The sequence below is a fragment of the Ursus arctos genome, unplaced genomic scaffold, assembly GCF_023065955.2.
Source record: "Ursus arctos isolate Adak ecotype North America unplaced genomic scaffold, UrsArc2.0 scaffold_36, whole genome shotgun sequence".
In the NCBI taxonomy this organism is placed as follows: domain Eukaryota; kingdom Metazoa; phylum Chordata; class Mammalia; order Carnivora; family Ursidae; genus Ursus; species Ursus arctos.
In genome coordinates this window covers 11,178,241-11,195,787 of record NW_026623050.1, presented here as the reverse complement: position 1 = coordinate 11,195,787, position 17,547 = coordinate 11,178,241, and the positions used below count along the sequence as shown (strand labels likewise).

Below are 17,547 nucleotides of genomic sequence, written 5' to 3'. Positions count from 1 at the left end.
CCCTCTCCCTCTGCCCCTCCCCCTGTTCGTGCTCTCTCTCATTCTCTCTCTCTCAAATAAATAAATAAATAAAAATCTTTCAAGGGGGGGCGCCTGGGTGGCACAGCGGTTGGGCGCCTGCCTTCGGCTCAGGGCGTGATCCCGGCGTTCTGGGATCGAGCCCCATATCAGGCTCTTCCGCTATGAGCCTGCTTCTTCCTCTCCCACTCCCCCTGCTTGTGTTCCCTCTCTCGCTGGCTGTCTCTATCTCTGTCGAATAAATAAATAAAATCTTTAAAAAAAAAAAAATCTTTCAAGGGGCACCCTGGTGGCTCAGTCGTTGAATGTCTGCCTTCTTCGGCTCAGGTCATGATCCCAGGGTCCTGGGATCAAGCCCTGCGTCAGGCTCCCTGCTCAGCGGGAAGCCTGCTTCTCCCTCTCCCACTCCCCCTGCTTGTGTTCCCTCTCTTGCTGTGTTTGTCTCTGTCAAATAAATAAAAAATTTAAAATAAATAAATAAAAATCTTTCAAAAAACAAAACAAAAAACCAAAGAAAAAGAGTAGTTGTTGCTGTGAGGGTATTTTTTTAGATGTAATTAACATTTAAATCAGATTAAAGCAGATTACTGAGTAAAGCAGATTACTCTGCCTAAAGTGGGTGGGCCCCATCCAATCAGTTGAAGGCCCTAGGAGAAAAGACTGAGGTTTCCTGAAGAGGGAATCCTCCAAGACTGTAACATCAACTTTTACCTGAATTTCCAGCTTGCTGGTTGGCCCTACAAATTTCAGACTTACCAGTCCTCACAATCACATGAGCCAATTCCTTAAAATAAATCTCCCCCAGCCCTCTCTCTATAGATATATATAATAAACCTATATATAATCTATATAATAAATCTTTCTCCCCTCTTTCTCAGTTCCATCTCTCTGGAGAACCCTAATACACTGCGTACACAAGATATTATTAATAGGAAAAAATGTATCAACCATCTAAGGGAAAAACTGTTTCCTAGGAGATAACCGATCCCACATAATTACTATGCTATGCCTGATTCTAATCTATCATGAGAGAAAGCCTGGCAAAATCTAGGCTTGGCAACACTTTGTGAGCTATCTGCGTTCTTCTTGCCTGTTGTTTTATTTAAAAGTGCAGCTTTAATTTAAACCATCCAAAGGTTTCAAAGGGTATTTCCCCTTCACAGGTTTCCCCTTCCAAGTCAAGGGCAGCAAGAGACAAGAAAGCAAGAGCAGAAACAGTACCAGGGTACTTTGAGTCCAAGACAGCCCTTGTTTGGCTACTTCTAGAATCAATACCAACTTTCCAGGACACAGTGAGGGGCCTCTTTCACGTTTCTGAACATGATATCTTGGTGAAAACGCTCAAGCCCTAAATATACATTACGTGCTGAACACTGATAGAAATAGCTATTGTCTGTATGCTTATCGCTATAAATCAATAAGCCAGCTGACCTTTGAGTAGCAAAGCTCTGGAGGCCTCAGGAAAGTTGCCTCCTATCCGATGTTCGCACAGAAGCTACAGTTCTGGGGTGAGGTGGGGAAGCACATCTCCAACTCACCAAGGTTGGAGAGGAGACCCAAGCGGCTGGGTATAGGATGAGTTTTCTAGAGACACTCTTCCCCTTGCTCTCAGCCTCACTTCAGAGTCCTGCAGATTATGAAGTGGGACTCTAGGGGTGGGAGGGGTTGGAAAACCATCAGCAGGTATCTGCTCCAGCCAACAGGAGGCATGACTTCCCCAGGTACAGACACCACTGCAGGAAATGTGCTTCCAGCTGGGCCTTACCAGCTCTCCTAGTGAGAGGCCAGAGGACTGGAACAAAGGCGGCAGGAAGCCCACCCCAGAGCACCTACCCACTGTCTGTGCCTGGTTGATCAGGACCTTGGGGAAGCGCTCTGTGCGGCCCCTCCCATCCCCCACTGGACAGAAGGTCCTAGTCCTCCTATAGTGACGCTCTCTTTCTAATTAAGAGATCAAGCTCTGTAGACTCACTCATTTTCAAAGCTTGGGTTAGGGTTAGGATGGGATTTGGCCACCTGAATAGCAGCTTATAGTAGATAGAGTAACCCAACTCTAGGTTAGGTCAAATGAGGAACAACTCTGCCTTTGGTCCAGAAAGATATTTTATGTCAAAAACTCTGGGACATGTCAGCAGACTGATATGGTAACTCTTCTGAATTTATCACTATTTTATGTGGCAGTCAAGTTGAATCTATCCAGTCGTGCCATGGATAACAGACTAGGTTGTTGGCCTAACAAAAAGATAGTTTTTCTTTTTTTTTTTTTTTAAGATTTTATTTATTTATTTAAGAGAGAGAGAGAGAATGAGCAGGGGGGAGAGGCAAAGGGAGAGGGAGAAGCAGTCTCTCCGCTGAGTGGGGACTTGATCCCAGGACCCTGAGATCATGACCTGAGACCAAGGCAGATGCTTAACTGATTGAACCATCCAGGTGCCCCAAAAAGATAGTTTTTAATTGGAGGCAAAGTCGTAAACAGTAGGAAAATAGGGGTAAGCAAGCAATGTACAGTGTGTCTTCAGGGTAAGTAACAAGAAACAATAAAATGTAAGTCAAGTATCCCAAGGACCTACCATTTGGGCCTGGTTCAGGGATAGGATAGTTCTCCTAAAGGAAATAAAAACAGAAAAATCATTTAGCATGCATAATAACTTTCCCTTATGAACATTTTCAATTGTTTAGTTGATGTGGAGTTTCATTCAAATATTTCTTCTTAGAATGAACACAGGCTCAGACCATATCGCAGCTGGGTGGACACCTGGGGGGCCCACTAAATCGTGCTGCCTCTAATTCCTGACCTCACTGCGCCCCACCTCCTGGAGCAATTTGCCCTAGACTAATAAAAAATTGTACTAAATGCTCCCCTAGGCAGAAAGGATGTCTGGACTGCCTTCCATATCAGATCCTTCCCTTCTCAAAAACCACATTCTTAAGATACAGATTTGTTTGGTCTGGGAAACTCTCACAGGGAGAAAGGTGGAGGTGTCTGGTAGCTGCATGTGAGGGCTTTGACCTCTAGGCAGGTTGGAGAAGGTGCGTGCTGCTGCTTTTCCCTTTACATCAGCACACGGACCAGCGCTCGGCCTTCTCTTCTGAAACCTCCCACGTGCAGTTTTAGAGGCCCTTTGGGAACACGTAGGACCTGCATTTTGGCCACTCTCCAGGTTCAAAAAGCAATCAGAGCTATTCTGGCATTCATGGCTATTATTATTATTATTAACCAACTCTTCTTTCCATTGCCAACTAGCTGGGAAATTCATGGTGACAAGAAGGAAGGACAGTGAGTGGCTAGATCCAAGGGTTCATTTTATGAATTCTTTGAAGAAAGCTAAGAAGAGGAAGGAAGGTGAAATGTTCACTGTACCAACTATGTACCAGACGATGTTTTGGCTTTACACACATCATGGCACATGGCCCACAGTTTGCAGACAAGAAACCTGAGGCTGGGAAGTGAAATAACTTGGTCCAAGTCCTACCGTCACAGAGTGGCTAAACCAGGACTAAACCTGATTCCCCAGCCTGCCTCACTGCATCCCACTGCACCCCAATGGTGGAATAAGCCTTTTCTCCTTCCAGGGTAATGCAAGGAGCAGGCAGACAGGTGAGGAGAAGGTTGGGGCTGGGGTCCACGAAGAACACTCTGGGAGGGGCACTGCTCCAAGCTCGCCTCCTTCAGAAAGCCTCCCCCAGATACTTTAACAGGTAGCAGTAAATGACACCCAGGCTATTTTGCGAACAAAATAACCCTGATGCCAACGACCATGGCTTCAGTCTCTTCAGTGACCAGGCACAGTGCCCTGCCTCAAACATGGGGGAGCATGCCCTTATTACATAACCACTCTCCATAAGAGACACCAAGGAAGGTCTGTGGTTTTCGCTCATCTCAGATTACCGGCCTTTGTGTTGAAGCAGCTTGATGCTAATTTGACCTGCTTGTCCCCAGTGGAACAAAGCCCAAAGTAACAATGTTAATGCTATTAGCTAACACTGGCCCAACTTTTTTCTACCAGGTCCCGGGCTAAGTGCTGTACGTGCATCCTCTCGGTTCATCCTCACAACAACCCTATGTGATACCTTCTATTATTATCACCCCATTTTCCATATGATTAAACTGGAGGACTGGGAGATTTAGTCATCTGCCCATGGTAGCACTAAGGTAATTGGTGGGGCAATATCCAAAGCAGCTTGAGGTGGGGAAAAGGTGCTCAAGAGAGTTTTTCATCTGTTAGTAATTTAGACTGGCTACACCTGAAAGGAAGGAAGGAGGGGTGGGGGGAGGGAATCCATCTAGAAATGGGCAATTCAGGATAGCCGGCTGTCACCAAAATCCTTCTCAAAGTTGCTGGTCCCGTCTCTGACATTACCCAACATAAGGGATTGCTGTATAAAGTCATGTTTCTCTTATACTGGTTGAAATTTTAAACTGCAGGTTAAGTGAAACTGAAGACTAAGGCCTTTATTTCAAACATGGAACAGAACCCCATCTTCTCCAGTAAAGGCACTAGTAGGCAACTTCTCAAGCAACAAGAGGTGATTTATTCTTCATTATCCCTGCCTCCAATCAGGCCAGCCCTGAATACCCCATTTAGGGGTGGAAAGGGGGTAAGAATCAAGCTCAAAGCAACAGCTGGGCACACCAAGTAGGCCCTGGGTCACTGGAGATTACTACTGTAAACATTTGCAGGAGGGGACAGAGCAGACCAACTTCGGCCCCACCGCCCCCAAACTGCACTGACTTTCCTAGACACCAGAGGGTGCTGTGCAGACAGCCTGGCTTTTCCTTAGTGGCCTGATCGCACGTTATGGAAAACTTAAATACCTCTCCCCACAAACCAACTTTTCCTTTTCGTTCTCTCTTGCTGACTCTAACCACCCTTACAACTCAGCTCAGCTCCTGACTCCCCTCTCTGCAGGAGACATGCCATAGAAGCACAGGACCGTGTTAAGATCAGCCCTTACGTTTGTAAATGTTATCCTAAGCATGGCTGTGTTTTAGAAACACAGCTCGTTTTAGAAAGTTATCACGCGTGGTTACTTAAAAACAAAACAAAACAAAACAAAAAAACAACCTTGCTTTTCGTTTGTGGTTTCTTGGAATGACCTTGGCCACTATCCTCTGTTTACTTAATCTCCTTTTCTATCTCAGATTTCGGTGATGATATTCTTTCATTCACCCTATTTCTCATTTACCAGTTTCTTAGCTCCCCTGAGATTCCCGGCTTTCACTTTTATCCCCACAGCCCTTTCATCCCCAAAGTTTTGTTATCAGGCATATTCACGGTTTCCTGAACAGGACTTCTTACCTTCCTGTGAGTGACAGTAACAAAGGGATAAGGGGGAGGGGAGGTAACTGTTCTTTCCTGTAGTTATGTCAGTTTTCCAGCCTCTTTCACTTCCAGTCCGAAATACATCATGTACATATCCTCCCCTCCATCCCCTCCAGGTCTCCTCCCATCTCCCCAGTCAATCATAGAACTACTTCTGGAAGAACTCTGTGGGAGCATGAAATCATCCCAGGTGCCTCTTGCCTCCTAACTGTTATCTTGGATTTCCTAAATATATTTTGTCAAATTAGCCTAAATGTTTAGTTCCTAAATATATCCTCAGGGCTCCCCATCCTCTGCTTCCACCCGCACACCTGAGTTCACACCCTCCATGCATCTTGCCTGGGTTGAGGTAATGGCCTCGACATGAGGAGAAATCAAGGGAGAATGCCTTTTCCCTCCTGCAGCTGACCTGAGTGGAGCAGGGGTGAAGAACCCACACTCTGGAACTGTGCGTCTGTGTGCAAACCCAGGCCCCCCTCCACCAGCTGCGTGACCTTGGGGCAGTTACGTAAGCTCTTTGTGCCTTCAATTTCCTCCTCTGTATAAGGAGGATAATCATCAGATAGAGTGCCCAACTCAGAGTAAATAAGTTAGCTCTTATTACAAAAGAAATAGAAGCAAAGTTCTATTTCCTATCATTAGCTCACAGCATGGTTCAACCAGCTCTGGACAGCCTTGTCCTTTTCCTTTTGAAAAGGGTACTTTTAAAAATTGTTTTGGGGACAAGTTATTTCCCTTGTTGTCATGTCAATGTTAAGAAAACTGGACTGTTCCTTAAAAGGCTGGCCTTTGGGAGAAAGGAAAGGATTCTGGCAGTGTTTTAAGCCTGATTCTACTGGTTGTGGAAAAGTGTATAAAGCCAAGCTCCCTGCCTTGGAGTGAGGGCTTGGAGGCCGGCCTCACCCTGGGGCCCCCAAGCCCACCTTCACCACCTCCTCCCACTTGCCAGGTCTCCTGACAACCTGTCGGCTGGCTGCCCTGCACTCTTGAGAGCAGAGCAAGCCACCTTATTTTGCTTCCCTTCCTCCTCACTTTTCTTCCACCCTGGAGCATGTTTGGAGTGTGGGAGGAAAATCCAAAGGTTTCCTAATTGGCCATTTGGTCATAAAAGTCTTTGTTCTAGCCGCATTCGCCCTGGCAAACTCGGGGTCAAAGTAGAAGGTTCGAACACTCTCCCAAAGTCTACTGAGCCACTCTCCAGCCCATGCTCTCCGCGCTCCAACCAGCCTTCTTCTGCTACCAAGCTTTCTAAAATACAAGTCCATTTAAAGTGCCCAGTGGCCCTGTAAAATCCTAACCCTTCCACAGAGTGCAGCCACCAGGCTCTCTGCAAGCCACCTGCAATTCCCGGCACACCCCTGCACTCACTCACTCACCTCCTGGGACCACTTCCCCACCCTTCAAGATTCCCTGTGAGGGGGGAAGAGAGACATCTGGGGTGCCTTCCTAATTCTTCCAGGAACTCAGGGAGATGGAGGTTTGGATGTGTTGGAATTGCAGTGTCTGGGACATGGGCTGTCCAAATAGGTGGTTGTACTCCCGGGACTGGCACTCCGTCCGACATGGGTCAGGGACAGAGGCTCAGGAACGTGAGACATAAGCACAGATTCAAACAATCACCTCCTATGAAAAGACTTCCTTGTCCACATGGGGCTGGGAAGGTGGCCCCTTCCTCTCCTTTGAGCTTCCCCAGCACCTAGGACTGGATCCATACAGGATGGTTAAAGGACTATTTCATTCTCAGCTGTGATAAATAAGTAAATTTCAAAAAAATCAATTTCCTTCTAATTCAAAATGTAGAAACATAATTGTGTATAATTGTACCTATCGGATGGTTCTTTAAGCAAAAATATGAAGTCTCGCAGCTTTGTTGGATGTTCTAGTGAGTTAGTAACATTGAGTAAATGCTGGGTTCAGGTCTAGGAAATAGACATTTACATGTTTAAAAATTATTTATTATAATTATTTATTTAGCTGACTATCACTCATATTCCCTCCTTAGTGTAAATTGGATTTTGAGAAAACTGTCGGCTTTAACAGCCACACCAGAAGACTTCTCAGGTAGATGCCAATACCGTGGAAGAGTACATATTTCTCCTCCTTCTTAATTTCTCTCTCATGCAATTTTAAAGATTTTATTTATTTGACAGAGAGAGAGAGAGAGAGAGCACAAGCAGGGGGAGCTAAAGGCAGAGAGAGAGGGAGAAGCAGGCTCTGCACAGAACAGTGAGCCTGATGCAGGAATCCATCCCAGGGTCCTGGGATCATGACCTGAGCTGAAGGCTGACACTTAACCAACTGAGCCACCCAGGCGCCCCTCTGTCATGCAATTTGAAAAGAGAAATTTCCCCCATAGCCATAATTCTAGCTTTTCCCTTGGGAATAGGGCTACTTTCACTACCCATCTTAGTAGTACTAGACTTATTACATAGCATGTTAATATTCTGTTTGTAGTATTGTTGACTGCTCCTGCTACTCTTAGGGGAAAACACATTAGCTTTGGGCCTCTAGGCCTCCTGCAGACAAAGGCACTGTCCTTCCACAGCAGTTGGGAGAGATGGCGGTATTTGCTGGATTTAATTTCCTGTTGTTTATCTGGTTTGGGTCTTGTTTTATTACTGAAACATAATTAAGATAAAGGGAAGAGGTATTTCTTTGGGCTATTTGCTACTACCTGATCTTCTCTTTTTCAGAAGGAGTTTTATATTGTTATTTTCAGTCTTACGTTGTATTTTCAGTGCCTCTGACTGATTAATGTAGTTCAGGTGTTAAAGGGTTAAATAGCCGGTCATTTCCTCACTCGGTGTCATCTCCCAGTTTAATCCAGCTGCTACTTCAAGGCTATCAGGGCCCTTTAATTTGTTCTTAACAGATGTAGCTAGCTCTGTCCCTCAGCTGATGGCAAAAAGAACCAGGGAAAGAGACATGACGCTCAGGACCACTTGAGTTGCCCGTGTTGATGCCCCCTCATTAAATAATCCCCTCATCCTTACCCCAAAAATCTTAACAGTAAAGTACATATGCAAGGAGGGGATATTTTCACCGCGGTATATTACAGACACAGAATTATTTTACTTTAAAAAAATTATTACAGATGCAAAGCAATTCTTTTGACCTAGGCTATAATACATTTCCTCAAAGGGCCAAAACTCAAGAAATATCTTTGTGGGGCCTGATTAATGTTTAAGCTTGATGCTGACAAGTTTTCTCTGCCCTTTATAATTAAACATCAACCCATCATTCTAAAACAACTAGTTTCCCTTTAACTTGTTCTCTCCTCAAGGGGAGCATACTATGCCATCCCCAAATATATCTCTTTGTCGAAAGAATTATTTTAGGCTGATTATTTTTAACAAACAGCAGATTTAGGAAAAGCTCCGAAAACTGAGTAGAGGTTATCTTTTTGAAAGAGATATTTACATTACAAGGAAAATCTCCTTTTGTAAGATGTCTCCCTCTCCACATCAGGAAAAAAGAGGACTAAATCTCTCTTACCAAGGGAGGAGGCACAGATTTAAATTTGCCTAACAACCATACTCTTGTTTACTATGCTTTTCCTGAAAACCTCCCAGAACTGTCTTCCAAGAAGATCTTTTGTCTTTAGCTGGAAATGGTATTTAAGGTGGTGTCTTGGGCCATTTCATGAAATTACTCAGTTTTCATCATACCTCCCATAGATACAGGAGGTACACATTATTAAACTTGTTTATTTTTCTCTTGTTAATCTGTCTTTTATTACAAGGGGTCTCAGGCAAGAACCTAGAAGCACAAGGAGAAAATTATTTTTCCTCCCCTACATCATAAAACAAAAATCTGACCATACCCCATCCCGAACCCAGTGTTCAGCCCCCTGGAATGGGGGCTGAGTTGTTCCTTTCTTCTCCCTGGCCAGATGCTGGTGCCTGAAATGTGACAGAGCTGTCAGGCGTAAGGCAGATAGGGTGCCTGGGTGGCTCAGTCAGTTAAGCGTCTGCCTTTGGCTCAGGTCATGATCTCAGAGTCCTGGGATTGAGCCCCTTGCTGGGCTTTCTGCTCAGTGAAGGAGTCTGCTTCTCCCTCTACCCCTCCCCACTACTCATGATCTCTCTCTCTCAAATAAATAATTTTTTTTTTAAAGGAGTAAGGCAGATAAAGTGTACTCAATGTGGTCGATGGCCTACTGCTGATATGTGATGCAACATGTACAGAAACTGAGTATCTAGAAATACTTACAGCATCTTGACATTGCTGCAACATCAAAATACAGCAATACAAACATAATGGTTCATGGCTGAAAATATAAATAAAATTGGTGTTTCGTCTGGGACAGCAGATACCCATAATATAGTACCCACTCAACATGTTAATTCTGTTTCCCTTACCTTTCCAGTGAAACCCAGAGCATTAAAAAAACAAAGCCACTCCCAGCCCCCATCACCAAAAAAAGCTTCTGTGGAGAAAAACTCATTTGACTATTTTATATCCCAACTTCATGAACCGGTAACTCAGAGAGAATTCATCTCCCAATCAAAAGGAACTTCTGGATTTCTCAAAACTGACCAAAGAGGCACAAAGTAATTAAACTGGTAAATATAGATGAATACAAGATTATTGCCTGGGCCCACACTTATTCTAATTTAGTCAAGAATTGTCCATATAGGGGCACCTGGGTGGCTCAGTCGGTTAAGCATCTGACTCTGTATTTCGGCTGAGGTCATGATTTCAGGGTCCTAGTGATGAGGGAGCAGAAGGCAAGCTGAGGACAAAGCACACGGTGACACCTCACAACACCCCCCCACACACACACATACACACTCCTGGATTGGATAAGTGTGACATTCTTCCAGGAAACTTCCAACTATCTTAATGTTAATTCCTTCCTAGAAGGAAAAACAATCTCAGCTTAACAATAGCAAGGCCTCCAATATCCTGAGGGTCTTTAGCTTATGAAAGTCCTTTTTGAAACCTCCCTTTTTCCTTACCTCCCCCAACTCCCAAGTTTATAATCAGCCATTCCTCACAACCCCAGTGCAGCAGCTCTTTCTGTTCAATGGGTCCTGTCCCAGTTGCTTTAATAAAATCACCCTTTTTGCACCAAAGACGTCTCAAGAATTCTTTTTTGGCCCTTGGCTCCAGACTTCACTAACATTCCAAAACTACATCAGTGGGATCGAGCCCTGCATAGGGCTCCACACTCATCGGAGGGTCTGCTTCTCTCCCTCTCTCTCTGCCCCTCCCCTGCTCACGCATGCGCTCTCTTTCAAATACATAAATCCTAAAAAAAAAAAAAAATTGCCTACATAACACAAAAGAAAAAAATTGCCCACGTATTTGAAGGTCTTGGTCTTTTATCTCTTTTTATTGAGATGGTTATCTAAATCTTTTAAGGTTTTTTTTTCTTTTTAAATTTTTTTAATTTAACTAATCTGTTCACCCAATGTGGGGGCTTGAAATCACCACCCTGCGATCAAGAGTCCCGTACTCTTCTGACTGAGCCAGCCAGGCACCCCTATGCTGAGATGGTTTAAACGTCTGATTGTCCTAAGCACTAGCCTCCTGATTAACTCCACGTTAGCACAGGTCATTAGCTGTGCGGGGCCTTTTACAGACACCACCTCATGGTAAGGGCTGGGTGAGGGCAGGCTGTCCCACGATGGGCCATTTTGGCATGTGGATTATTTTGAGTTGAAGGCAATCAAGGTCCTATGGGCTCAGGAGGAATTTTGCCCCTCCCTTAACTACAAAGAAGAATCTAAATTGGAGGGTCTTGACCACAGATAAATTTTATTTGAGTAATCCATCTATACGGGAGGGGAAACATTTATTTACCAAACATTTACTCTTTTTGATCTTCCTGTGAATTGCATTCATTCCCTTTGAAGTCCCAAGCCCCGAACCCCTTTCTCCTTAGTTCAGAATAACACAGAGACCTCATTTTGCCTGTCTTTGGCATTTCCTCGTATGTGTGGATTCTATGTACATATAAACTATTAAATTTGATTTTCTCCTTTTAATCTGTCTCATGTCAATTTGATTCTTGGCCCAGCTAGAACTTTTGAGGGGAAAGGAATTCTTGTTCCCTGACACCATCTAGTCCTCACATAACCCAGAGACGAGAACTCCTGTCATGCCCATTATACAGATGGGAAATTGAAGCAGAAAGTAATTTGGCAAGTCACACAACTATAAACAGCAGAGCTGGCACTAAACCACACTCTGGGCCTCAACCTGGCTCGTGACTTTATTACTGTTTGCATTTAAAGAGGACCTCAGCGAGCTGCACTTTGAGCTGACACTTTTTGCTGACAGGCTGTTTGCCTCTTCACCCATCAGCTCCGCTGCCTCTCCCCTTGCTCCCTTCCCTATTTAAAATAGGGAGGGAAAAGTAAAAGTCCTTTTACCCCCCCTCATATTTTTGTTTCCCTCATTATAAAAGATAAACCACCAGTCAGTGTGTGTGTGTGTGTGTGTGTGTGTGTGTGTTTACACATACTCCCTGTCTCTCTGATTTACCACTCAACTTAGAAATGCCCAGAGCCAAGGCACCGTGCAGACCTGAAGCCCAGAGGGTGCTGGAGCTGCCAGGGCCCTTCCCTTGCTGTGACTGAGGGGATCACTAGCTACATGGTAGGCAAGAATTTTAATTTTTCCTTCCCTGCAGCCCCAGCATCAAGAAAGAAAAGGGAATCCTTCCTGCCTTCTCCATAGGCAGGAACAAGCTAGGTGTTAGTTTTCCTTCCTGGCGGGTGGAAGATGGCAGGAGTTTGAAAAGGCCCAAGTCTAATGTCCCCCAAAGACCTCTGCCATGGATGCTGGCTGTTCCCTGGGCTTACCTGAAGTGGGATGGCAGCACTGGGAAGGGTTGAGCCCTTGATCCCTGCTTCAGAACCTTCCAAATCCTGCTTCAGATTTTAGAAATGGCCTGTCACCAGACAACTCCCTTCACATGAGTTCCCGAGGCACAACCATTTCTATCAGCGGACCCTGAACCTGGTTGGCCAAAATGGCCACAGCCTGCTATGCCCAGGAAATCTTGGATTTCATTTTGGTTCTCCCACAGAAAGGAGAACTGGTGTTCCCTCCCAAAGCTGCCCTAGGATGTTCCTCCTTGTTGCTTCCTGGTTTACTAACAGTACCACCAACCCCCAACCCCAAACCACTTCCTTACTTGCCTTACAGGAGGGTGTGGAGGGGCAGAGATGCTCTACGGAAGTCAGGGGCCTCTCTGTGGAGGTGCTGGGGGTCCATCTCCGGAGGGAGTGGTGAGGGGCCAGGAGGGTCTGTGTTAAGGCACAGGCATCTCTGAGGCAGCATAGGCATCCCTGGTCACTCTTCTCAGCTGACAGCTCTCGGCCCCTTCCCCTGAGTGTGGGGCTCTCTCCAGGGTAACGTCCTCCGCTTGCTGCCTTCTCACTCTACATGTCCCACTCAGCCTAGGCAAGCTCATCCATCTACAAATTCCCACTAGGGCACGACTTTGGGCAGGACAATAGTTTGTTGAGCTGGACACTGCTGTAAACCGAATGAAGTCTGCCCCTCAGTCATTGTGACAACCCCCCCTACACATTCCTAAACGCCTTGTGGGAAGTGGGTGCAGGACTGCTCAGAAAAGAAGCAGATGACTCCTGAATTTACATCTCCAGCCCACGAAATCATCCCTACATCCCAGATCCCTAGAACCAAGGTAATTTCTCAAAGACACCTTGATGTCGTGACCCACAGACATCTTAAACTCAAACCTAATCTCATCATTTTAATCTACTCTTTTGTCTAGTAAATGATCCTACCACTTCCTACTCTCAAACAGACCTGAGGCCCTCATGAATCCACCCTGAACCCTTTTAGTGTACCAATCCCACAACCACAGGCAACATTCTCCAGCCCGTCATATTTTCTAGAGCCTTTAGGATACACCCACCCCTATTCCTCCCTAATTCGGAGAGTAGATTCTAAGACAAAGCTGATAAAATCAATCTTTTAAAAAATGTTTATTATTTTCCATAAAATCAATTTTAAGGTGAGCTTCCCGCCCCCTCCAATCTTCAAGGCTGTGCTCTAGAGAGCTGTGACAAAAAGAGAGGTCATCTGGCAGAGCAGTGGGCGAGCCTGAGTTTAAGAGTTAAGGCAAAGCAGATCCAGGGGTTGCAATTCTAGTTCCACTACTTACTAGGTCCATGACTTAAAGCAGGCCCTGAGCAGCAGGAGGAGCAGATCCTGTCCCCCTCTTCAGCTTCGAACTCCATGTACTGGAGTTTCGAACTCCATTCAGTACATGACACTATTTGCAGGGCCAGGAAACAGAACCTGTAATCTTGTACTTCATATATCTTTGCACTTGTTCCTCCATTTGCCTGAATGACTCCTACTCAACCTTCAAGAACCCGTCAAGTAGCATCCATCTCCTCTAGGACCTCTTTCCTAGGCCAAGGGCCCCTCCCTGTGAAGTCTTTACTCTCTGCAGCCTCCAACAAAGCCCTCAAACTATCTCATTGTTAACTTCATCTTGTCTGTCTCCCTGGAGCAGCTTGGGGGTACAGACTGTGTCCTCCTCTTCCCTTCTAGGCCACTAGCCCTCAGCCCAGTGTTTGGCATATGGCAGGCACCCTCTCATCTAATAAATGTTTTTAGACTGAAGGACTGAGTTGGAGATCAGTCTGTAAGCTGCACAGAGCTGTACTACTTTGCCTTCCTTACAATACTATCTGGTGTTGGGAGCAATAAACACTAATCATGTCATTTTAATTCAGGACCTTCAGTGAGGCTCCATGGTGAGTGGAGAGAGCACTGGAAGGGGAGCCTGGGCCCCTGAGTTCTCATCTGGGCTTTGTTAACTAATCAAGCCTGTCACCCTGGGGACAACACCTTCTTAACTGAAGAAATGGGAGAGTTGGCTCAGGGCAGGAGTTTGTAGTCTGGGGTCCACAAACCTCTAGAAAGTTGATGGAGGGACTTAAAAAAAGTCCACAAAAATCTCTGAAATTGCTGCCAAACTCAGTCTGTTTGCATTCTGTGGGGAGAGAGACCACAGATTCTCAAATAGTCAAGAACTGCTAATCTGGATAATCTCCTGAGTCTCTCCTCTCTAGATCCCGTGTATATTCTCTTTGAGGAGGAAGGAGGAGCCAGGGAGCAGTAGAGATGGCTGGCACCTGTCCCACACACTCACTGTGTGTGATGTACCAGGCCCATCTGCAAGGGGCTTTGTCAAGGGACCCCTGACATGACCACAGGGCTGAGCCTACAGCTCCCTGACTTTGGCCCCATGAGCCATGGAGCAGAGGGAAAGGTATGGTGCCAAAGAGACATACACACAATGCTCTTAAAGAAACAGGGGAGCGGAATCGGAGAGGAAATGGCCAGAAAGTGAACCAAGGGCGGACTAAGGGAGGTAAGGAGGAAAGAAGCTTTAGCGACATGGACACTATCCAGATCCAGAAGTCTGGCATAGGCACAGAGAACACTAGGAGTCCTGGAGATGAAGACCTGTGCTGGAAGGAAAAGAGGCAGGAACTGGCACTTTCTGGGTACCCAGTAAGTGCTGGGTACTCTTGTGATCATAATAATCCTGCAAAGGAGGTTTTATCAGCCCCAGGCAAGACAGATTAAAGACGAGTTCCAAAGCTTTTAAGTGTCCCTCTGGCCCTCCTTTCTGTCCCGCACTGTCTTCCCAGAGAAGTCAGGGCATGTCCTACATCAGACAGCCTCCGGGCGTCTCTTTCGAAAAGTGCCATGACAAGAGACTACGAATCTGCAGCTGGCAAAGGAAGGACAAAGCTTCAATCAGTTTGCAACCTTCTTGGGCTCTGGCCACGTGCTGGCCACGGGGCTGGGTTCCGGGAGGCACGCGACAAGAACCTTCCTCTTAGCACCTTACAACCAACAGCCCCCTCCCCCCAACATGGTAACCACTCTGATCCCAGTGGAGACAGGAGGTGCAGGGCCGTCACCAGGCTGGAACTGGCTAGCTGGGACCGCGGCTGAGTTTGGAGGCCAGCAGGGCAGGGTCGGGCTAGGCTTCCCTTTCCCCTTCCCGTTTTACCAGGCGCAGGTCTCCGGGTCCGTGCACCACCAGAGAGAGGTTCTCGGCCTTGGCCGCCGCCATGTCGTTTTCTCCCTGCCGGGTAGAGGCTGCAGTCTGCAGGACGCGTGATGGTTCTGGTGACAGCCCGGGGAGGGTTGAGGGTAAGAGCTGGGAGGCCCTGCTTGTCAGAAAAGGCGCAAGCTCGACCCGGGGCGGGGCTTCCTCGTCCCTTTACCGGGGCGGGGCTAGAGTGGGGGGCGGGGCCTCCCTGCGTCGCTCCGGCATTTGCCTATAGGGATTCGGGTGGGGGCTGGGAGGACGTTGGGAGGGGGCTGGGGAGGAGGCTGGGGAGGGGGCTAGGGAAGAGGCTGGGGAGAGGACTGGGGAGGGGGGAACCCCGGCCGCCGCAGCCATCTGCCGGCACTGCTGTTTCTGTCAGCCTCAAATCCAAGGGAACACTGCTGCACTGAAAGTAGCCTGCAGAGACAACAGCCACCTGACCATTGCCCTCAGACTTCAGCTGCAGGAGAAGGGGGTTCTGCAAAGTGGAGCCGAGTCTCAGGACCAGCACTGAGATTCCTGATAGGGTAAGTCTAGGTCTTGCCTAGGGGTGAGGCCCGAGGGTCTGCATTTGTATTAGCATTGAAATGCTGAGGCCACAGGTAGGACACGCTCTGCACTTTCAGGTACAGGCTCTACACTGACGCAACCTCCACATTGTCCCCGTGTCCCCAGCATCCCGCGAAGCGCCTGGTACTAGTAAGAGTGAATGAATGAATGAATTGGTGTACCATCCCATGGGCTTGCTGCATCAGAGGAAAGAAGCTATGAAATGGAATCTGCAAACCCTCTCTCTCTTAAGAAGCAGGATTTCTGCCTATATTCTTCCTTGAAGTCTCTTTTTCCTCAGGAGTGGAGTTTCACTCCAAGGGGAGAGCTTCCCTCAGGACAGGCCTAAGTCCATAAAGGCCTTTCCCTCCTTTGAGAACAGTGCTCAGGATCTCATTCCCTACAGCCTCTCCCCATGCCCAGCCATGCTGCTGGTTCATTTTATCTCCTTCAGGAGACTTGCCCCAGTGCCCAGCCCTTGAAGATATCTCTCTGTGGCACTCAATGCATGACCCATGAATGGGTCCCAGCCGTACTTTCACCTGTAGTCATCCTTTCCCCAAATGCTCTGGAAGGCCACTGAGGGCAAGGCCTCATTTCTTCTTTCTTTCTTTCTTTCTTTCTTTCTTTCTTTCTTTCTTTCTTTCTTTCTTTTTTCTTAATCTATTAAGTGTCTTACTTTCCATTTTCCTTTTAATTTTTAAACAGCTTTATTGAAGTATAATTGACATACAGTGAACAGCCAATATTTAAAGTACACACTATGATAAGTTTTGATATATGTGTACATTGTTAAGCCATCACCATATTCAAGATAATGAGCATATCTATCCTCCTCAAAAGTCATCTCCCTATCCAAGTAACCGTTGCTCTTCTTTCTTCCCTACAGATTAGTTTGCATTTTCTAGAATTTTATATAAATGGTATAAAAAGTGGGTATTTTTTTAGTCTGGTTCTTTTCACTTACCACAATTGTTTTGACAGTCATCCAAGTTGTTACATATATCAATAGTTCATTCCTTTTTACTGCTGAGTATCATTTCTTGGTATGGATATACCACAATGTGTTTTTCATATACATGTTTGTGGACACATGCGTTGTTTCTAGTTTTTTACTATTAACAAATATGGTTGCTCTGAACATTCATGAACAAGTTTTGATGTGGACATAGGCTTTCCTTTCTTCTGGGTTATTGGGTCATTGTTACTCTATGTTGAGCCATTTGAGGAACTTCTAAACTGTTTTCCAAAGTGGTTGCACACTTTACATTTCCAGCAGCTGTGCAGCCAGAGCTGAGAGTTCCAGTTTTTCCAAATCCTTACCAACAGTTGATATGGTCAGTTTCTAAATAATTTTAGATGTTTTAGGGCACCTGTGTAGCTCAGTAGGTTAAGCGTCTGCCTTCAGCTCAGGTCATGATCCCTGGATCATGATCCCAGGGTCCTGGGATCGAGGTCGGCATCAGGCTCTTTGCTCAGTAGGCTCCCTCTGCCCCTCCGCCTGCTTGTGCGCTCGTGCTCTCTCTCTCTCTCTGTCTCTCTCTCGCTTTTTACTCTCTCTCTCAAATAAATAAGTAAAATTTAAAAATTTTTAGA

At 46.2% G+C, this 17,547-nt stretch overlaps 1 protein-coding gene across 1 annotated transcript in view; it reads right to left on the bottom strand.

Moving 5' to 3' along the window:
• Positions 1-15,601, bottom strand: part of SORD (sorbitol dehydrogenase) — a 34,083-nt gene extending 18,482 nt beyond the window's left edge. The window contains exons 1-2 of the mRNA XM_026518408.4: positions 15,361-15,601; positions 2,589-2,622 (exon numbers count right to left, since the gene is read on the bottom strand). Of these exons, the coding sequence (XP_026374193.1) occupies positions 2,589-2,622; positions 15,361-15,423 (97 nt within the window). The 5' untranslated portion in view covers positions 15,424-15,601. The remainder of the gene's footprint in view (positions 1-2,588; positions 2,623-15,360) is intronic.
• Positions 15,602-17,547: the final 1,946 nt, after the last annotated feature.